The following is a 7,387-nucleotide window of genomic DNA, read 5'->3' on the forward strand; positions in this document are numbered from 1 at the left end:
AAACTGAGTAAATTCGATACACGGGATCTTTCAGATCGAAACCATACTGATATTATATCATTTCTCTCAAGGTGTTCTACCCATTAAGTTTTAATTATTTTTCCAATATTTTGACTATTACACTTTTCAATGATACAGGTCTATAATTGAGGAGTCTTCTTGGTTGACAACTTTTGTAGATTGGAACTATGTTAGCTTTTTCCACACATCTGCTATGACTCCTGTACACAGGGATGTCTGAAAAAATCAGCTGAAGTGGTACGCTGAGCTCAGGTGCACATTCTCTCAGATCCCAAGGTGAAATTCCATCTGGGCCAACTGCTTTGCTCTTACTTTGCTCCAAGAGCATTTGTTTCACTGCTTCTCTAGACACCTCTATGTGCTCTATGTTGCTCTTTGGAATTCTTATTGTATCTGGTTCCCTGAAGATCTCATTTTGTACAAACACACTTTGGAACTTTTTGTTTAATGTTTCCAACATTTCCCTTTCATTTTCCGTGTATGTCCCCCAATTGCAACCTCTGAATATTATCCTTTACCTGCAGCTTGCTTTAAATGAATTTATATTAAAGGCCTGGATCTGGTTTGCATTTGTCTGCTATAGTTCTCAAAGTTCCCCTCTGCCTCTCTCCTATCTGACGTGTAGTTGTTTCTCGCATTTTTGTATCGCTGGTATGTTTGGGTGTGTGTGTGTGTGTATGAAAGAAGATAATGTACTGAAAGAGAATACTCAAGCAAATGGACTCCCCCCCCTGTAGGACAATGGATGGCTGGCACTTAGATTAGAACCAGTGAGCCCCACCATAAAAGACTGACCCAGGGACCACTCTACAAGTGGACCATTCACATTAGCAAAAGGACTGAGTGGCAGGGCAAGCATTGGCCAGGGCTCCAGGCTGCCTGGTGGTGGCTATCGGTATTGTACTAACTTCAAGTGATTCATTTGTTTCACCTGAATAGTTTGTAGTCATTTGGCAGTTTGATACTTTGTTTCTACGAATCTTGAAGTTGTGTGTAAAGTATTGCCAACTTTTTGGATAGAGTACTTTCCCAGTGAGGGTGATGATAATAGTCCCCCTGCTCTCTGCACCTCTGTGAGGAAGCCAGGTCTTCTGGCTCTGGTTCCCAGTAGGAAAAAGAAGATTCCCTGCAAATTAGCTTCAGGGAGTCACCAAGAAGTTCCTTCCAGAAATAGTGTCCCTTTGTGCATGTGGTACATGGAAGCAGTCCCTATGTGTATATGATACATGGAGGCAGTCCCTATGTCCATGTGGTATACTGAGGCAGTCCCTATATTTATGTGATACATGTGGGCTGACCTGACTGAAAAATTCCTGGGATGATTTAACCCCTTGCACTGAGCATCTGTTTTTGGCAAAAACTTCTTAGTGCAATTATCAAGGATATATTTTTGTTGCTTTTTATAAATGTTCAGGTAAAGTTAGTGTCAAAATGTTTCCAAACTAAACTATTTTTATTTCAAAACGCAAGGAGTAATGAAAAATTAAAAAACATTAAAATATAGCCTAATTAAAAAAACGTACAACTCTCAAAATGGCATTTGTTGGCCGGCGCAGTCGAGGGGTTAATGATCCAGTTTGCCCCTGCAAGTTACGACTACTATATGCATGCATGATCTGGTTAATATATTTACATTATCACTTATTTTACACTATCATTTGGAGTGTTATTTTTTGTTTTTCAGAACAGAATGAAGCATGGCCTGTTATCACATATCTACAGCCCAGCAGGCAAAGGAAAAGGAACAGAGGAAACACCGGAGGAAGCTGTATTAAAATGTATTCCAATAGCCTCAGACCGAGCTCGGGGATAGAAGAACTCGTGGAACCCCTCTCTCCACGTAACAATATCATCAATGTTTCTGTATGCAAGATCTGTCCCAGAAAGTCATTGTAACCATCAGATTTTTAGCTGAACATAGATCAGCATTCCATGAACATTATGAGATTTTAAACTCTCCTTCAAATGGCAGTTTTCTTGGGACAATGGAAATACTGGCTCAGTTTGAACCATTTCTAGTCACTCACTTGTAAAAGCATGGTAGAGGTTCTGTTTTGCATATACAGTACATGTATCATCTACTACATATAATAAAGAGATTAAAATAATAGGACAAACTTTTCAAAGTAATCATCACTGAGATCAAAGCTCATTATTTTTCACTACTGTATCATTGGATTCTACTCCAGATATTGTTAATTTTAACAAAGTAGCACTGACATTTCTGTATATTGTTAAGGACAGACCAATGGTACATATCACAAAGTTTCTTAACATGCATGGCCATACTGCTAAGGACCTTTAGGGTTTATTTTCCTTCATGAAAGAGTATCATTTTGGATATTTCACACTATTGAGGTCAATCTTACAACAATACAAGTAACATGAGTGGAAAGTTTAATGATATCCAGGCATTAATATGTAATAAAAAATGCTTTAGATGACTATGAACCATGTTGTGTACACATTCAATCTGCTTGAGCAATCTGTTGCTGACAGTGTGCCACATGTATGCCAATTCTTTAACTTTGTGCTTGACTCTATATCAGTGCTTTTGTCACCACCTCAACACATTGATGGGATTGTTTCTGAAGGGATTAGGTAAACAATTATTTGTAGTCACGTCTATTAGACACACACATGGTAGTTTGTACATGCATGTTCCGTAAATGCTTTGGATCGAGGTAAGGCAAGGTAATTATCAGGAGAAAGTGCTAAGCCAGTGTGACTATACAGCATTTGGAAGGGTTATGAGGATGGAGGGAAAGGTACCCAACAACTTGGACCACTGGGAATCAAATACCAACAAGCAAGAACCAAGGCCATTGTTATACCTTCAATATAAACATGAATATGATAAACAAATTGTGTTAGGTAACTTCAATCTTGTTATATTTGAGTAATACTTTAGTTCCTCCCGAGATTAGCATCAACCCTCAGCATCAACTTTTTAATGATGAATTACCTTTTTCTTAAAACGTCTTTGCATATATAGAATTAAACTCCTGCTTTGTTTTCTTGATTTGTTGACGGCGAGCATCTTGACGTTATGTTTAGGTATGACGGGCAGCGATGACCCCAGGGAGGTGGTGGAGCTGACCCCAAGGAGGTAGTGGAGGTGGGGACTGGTCAAGTCGTATACTGCAATTTCGGATACCGGGCTAGAAACAACTTCGTTCACTGAGAAGTTTGTACATACAAACCATTCCGTTCGTATATGCGCTGGTTTGTGTTCGCTGTTGTTCTCGTCTGAATAAATACATGGCACTTGTTCATATAATTAGCGCTTCCATTATTAGAATTATTTATCCATTATTTGAATAACAAGGTGCAAACCATATCCCCTTACAGTTGAAATCTATTTATTTATATACAAGAACGTACATTGGGTTGCGAGAGTACATAACATTTACTGAGAGTGTAACGTTTCTATTGTTACGTAAAGTATGGTGACAAATAAACACAGACACTAAAATACTATATATATATTTGGTCGAATATACAGAAGTACACAGGTGATACTTTGGTGTGAGTTGAGCGCACTGAGCGTCGGTACAGTATCTCGCAAGTGTCTGCTCTAGACCACACTTGAAAGTAGACTCTGGTTAATGTTTGCTATTCTGCTGCTTATATGCTCGAGCAACACCTCACCGTGTTGCCCGGGCAACGCCTCACCTCATTCATCTCTAAAGGTTGACAGGAATATTAACAAAGCATTTGGAGCGAGTATATTATTGGGATAATCTACTCGCTACAGAACTCCCCCTCCCAGGGGATGAAAGGAAAAATACTTGATCAAGGAACTTTGCTGGTCGGTGAATTGTACGCCCTGCTCGCGTTACATAACCATCAAAGTTAACTTCCTCCTCTTCGCTGATGTCATCTAACTGGGGTCGTAGGGTGGGAGGTTGCACAGGATCGTCCGTCGTCGTAGGTGGCGGTGCTGCTGGTAATTGTGGTCGAAAAGTGAACTGCGTAGTCGGCGGATGTGTCTCTGGATTTAGCAGTGTCGCAGACGTTTGAGACGAAGCCTGGAGCAGAGCAGAGAGCTGAGTGAGGCCGGAGTCGTGGAGCTCTACGTGGGAGAGCGTGGCGGCTCGATGCGGTCGTAGTCTGCTGTCTGCTCTGTGTCGAAGCTGTAGCGTCTTGGGTTGGTTAGGACTGTACACGCCGAGTACTACATTGTTGACTGTGGAAATTGTAGTCTGGTACCAAAAGATGTAGGCAGTGTGTGGACAAGCTCGGTGTAGCAGGAGAGAAGAATGTGCATAATTGTTGCGTCCTTGGGTCGCTGGTGGAGCATTTAGATCCGGGGCGGATGGGCTCGGGCACCAGGACAATAGGAGGTAATGTAGGCACGTAGTTAGGACAACGAGGTAATCACTGCTAGAGCTGAATTGTCCTGGAGGCGACGAAGAGTCGGAAACGCAAGCTGTAAGTCCTGTACTGCGCAAAGGGCTTGAGTCGGCCGAGTATCAAAATGCAGTGAACGTGTAGATGAATCTGATGACAGAGCAGCTGTCGTGGGCGTAGGACAAGCAGTGCCCTGGCAGCGACGGAGAGTCGGCAGGACAAGCTGTAGATTCAACATGATGTAATCATTGATGAGGCTGTCAGATGAGTGAGTAACGATCGTGGAGCAGCAAGCCGTAGTAGATGAAAATGCAGAGATGGACGCGATGAAAATCATAGCTGTGGCGAGGGTATTGGCAGTGTTCCATCACAGCAAACAGTAGAGGTCCAGTGAGAGTCCATGTTGTAGTCCATCGTGGCTAGGTATCGTCGAAAGTATCTCTGGGGTCACCAATGTAACGTTTCTATTGTTACGTAAAGTATGGTGACAAATAAACACAGACACTAAGATACTATATATATATTTGGTCGCTGGCCTGCGGTGGGGGTGCAGCGCCGGTCCCCAAGTGTCCCGCTGTCCGCAGCTAATACTTTGCCCAGTCTAGGTGCTAGTAAGCCCTACTTGTAGTCACACCCCCTTCTCCTTATCCATTAGGTCTTTTACGGCCTCTTGGCCGGGTACATTACGTGTTATGTGGTCTCTCACTTATTAGTTATTCTTTGTGTCCTGCCTGTTATATCCTAGTGTTATATAATTACTACACATTTGCACTCGGCCTTAATTCTAGTACCAGTTAACCTTTAGGTTTCTGCAGAATTAGTTTCCATGTCACTATAGGCTAAGGTCTCATACTTACTACGGGTGTACCTTTTAAGTTAAATCTAGTCCTCGGACTTGGAATTGTTACTGTTAATTCTTACTTTATATATTTACTTTATATATTTTAATATACACGTTATATATTCCTTAAATTATATTTGAAACTTTATATATTCACATGTTCAATATTAAGTTTAATAATATCAACTTTGTTATAAGTTTATAATATAAACCGTGTTTAATATAAACTTTATATAATTACTTACTTTATATTTGAACTTTATATATTTACATGTTCTGCAGAATTTAATCTTCAATAAACTTTAACGCCCCATACTGCCAGTATCTTTCTCCCCCTGGTCAGAAAATGGTCACTGCTTGATAGCAAGCGGGGATTTTTCTGGCGGGGGAGAAAGAAACAATTGCGCAGCGCGTCCCGCGGCGTTGCGCGGGCAGTTTGGGGCTGTAACGGTTCTATTGTTACGTAAAGTATGGTGACAAATAAACACAGACACTAAGATACTATATATATATTTGGTCGAATATACAGAAGTACACAGGTGATACTTTGGTGTGAGTTGAGCGCACTGAGCGTTGGTACAGTATCTCGCAAGTGTCTGCTCTAGACCACACTTGAAAGTAGACTCTGGTTAATGTTTGCTATTGCTGCTTATATGCCCGGGCAACGCCTCACCTCATTCATCTCCAAAGGTTGACAGGAATATTAACAAAGCATTTGGAGCGAGTATATTATTGGGATAATCTACTCGCTACAGAACTCCCCCTCCCAGGGGATGAAAGGAAAAATACTTGATCAAGGAACTTAGCTGGTCGGTGAATTGTACGCCCTGCTCGCGTTACATAACCATCAAAGTTAACTTCCTCCTCTTCGCTGATGTCATCTAACTGGGGTCGTAGGGTGGGAGGTCGCACAGGATCGTCCGTCGTCGTAGGAGGCGGTGCTGCTGGTAACTGTGGTCGAAAAGTGAACTGCGTAGTCGGCGGATGTGTCTCTGGATTTAGCATGTCGCAGACGTTGAGACGAAGCCTGGAGCAGAGCAGAGAGCTGAGTGAGGCCGGAGTCGTGGAGCTCTATGTGGGAGAGCGTGGCGGCTCGATTGAGAATTGTGAGTGTCTAAACTCGGGGAGCGAGAGCGTGGCGGCTCGATTGAGAATTGTGAGTGTCTAAACTCGGGGAGCGAGAGCGTGGCGGCTCGATGTGGTCGTAGTCTGCTGTCTGCTCTGTGTCGAAGCTGTAGCGTCTTGGGTTGATTAGGACTGTACACGCCGAGTACTACATTGTTGACTGTGGAAATTGTAGTCTGGTACCAAAAGATGTAGGCAGTGTGTGGACAAGCTCGGTGTAGCAGGAGAGAAGAATGTGCATAATTGTTGCGTCCTCGGGTCGCTGGTGGAGCATTTAGATCCGGGGCAGATGGGCTCGGGCACCAGGACATTAGGAGGTAATGTAGGCACGTAATTAGGACAACGAGGTAATCACATCTAGAGCTGAATTGTCCTGAAGGCGACGAAATGTCGGAAACGCAAGCTGTAAGTCCTGTACTGCGCAAAGGGCTTGAGTCGGCCGAGTATCAAACTGCAGTGAACGTGTAGATGAATCTGATGACAGAGCAGCTGTCGTGGGCGTAGGACAAGCAGTGCCCTGGCAGCGACGGAGAGTCGGCAGGACAAGCTGTAGATCCAACATGATGTAATCATTGATGAGGCTGTCAGATGAGTGAGTAACGATCGTGGAGCAGCAAGCCGTAGTAGATGAAAATGCAGAGATGGACGCGATGAAAATCATAGCTGTGGCGAGGGTGTTGGCAGCGTTCCATCACAGCAAACAGTAGCAGTAGAGGTCCAGTGAGAGTCCATGTTGTAGTCCATCGTGGCTGGGTATCGTCGAAACTTCGTGAAGGTCGAAAATAGCCTCCATCTGCATGAACCAAAATTCTGGCTCATCTGCGTTGTATGCTGGAAACCTGGTAGATAAATCCATGACGAAGATCTAGTTTGTGACTAGGTGTTCTTTTTCACTCACTGGGTCACCAATGTAACGGTTCTATTGTTACGTAAAGTATGGTGACAAATAAACACAGACACTAAGATACTATATATATATTTGGTCGAATATACAGAAGTACACAGGTGATACTTTGGTGTGAGTTGAGCGCACTGAGCGTTGGTACA

At 42.9% G+C, this 7,387-nt stretch overlaps 1 protein-coding gene across 3 annotated transcripts in view; it reads right to left on the reverse strand.

Annotated features, from left to right (window-relative positions):
• Positions 1-7,387, reverse strand: part of l(2)10685 (5-methylcytosine rRNA methyltransferase l(2)10685) — a 53,362-nt gene that overhangs the window by 23,381 nt on the left and 22,594 nt on the right. Inside the window, exon 2 of one of the 3 annotated variants that reach the window (XM_069319104.1) lies at positions 2,987-3,110. In XM_069319104.1, coding sequence (XP_069175205.1) covers positions 2,987-3,061 — 75 coding nt within the window. In that variant the 5' untranslated portion in view covers positions 3,062-3,110. Of the gene's footprint in view, positions 1-2,986; positions 3,216-7,387 lie in introns of those variants that run through there. The other 2 variants (XM_045770142.2, XM_045770143.2) reach the window with 2 other exon arrangements.

The sequence above is a fragment of the Procambarus clarkii genome, chromosome 92 (assembly GCF_040958095.1).
Source record: "Procambarus clarkii isolate CNS0578487 chromosome 92, FALCON_Pclarkii_2.0, whole genome shotgun sequence".
NCBI classification, from domain to species: domain Eukaryota; kingdom Metazoa; phylum Arthropoda; class Malacostraca; order Decapoda; family Cambaridae; genus Procambarus; species Procambarus clarkii.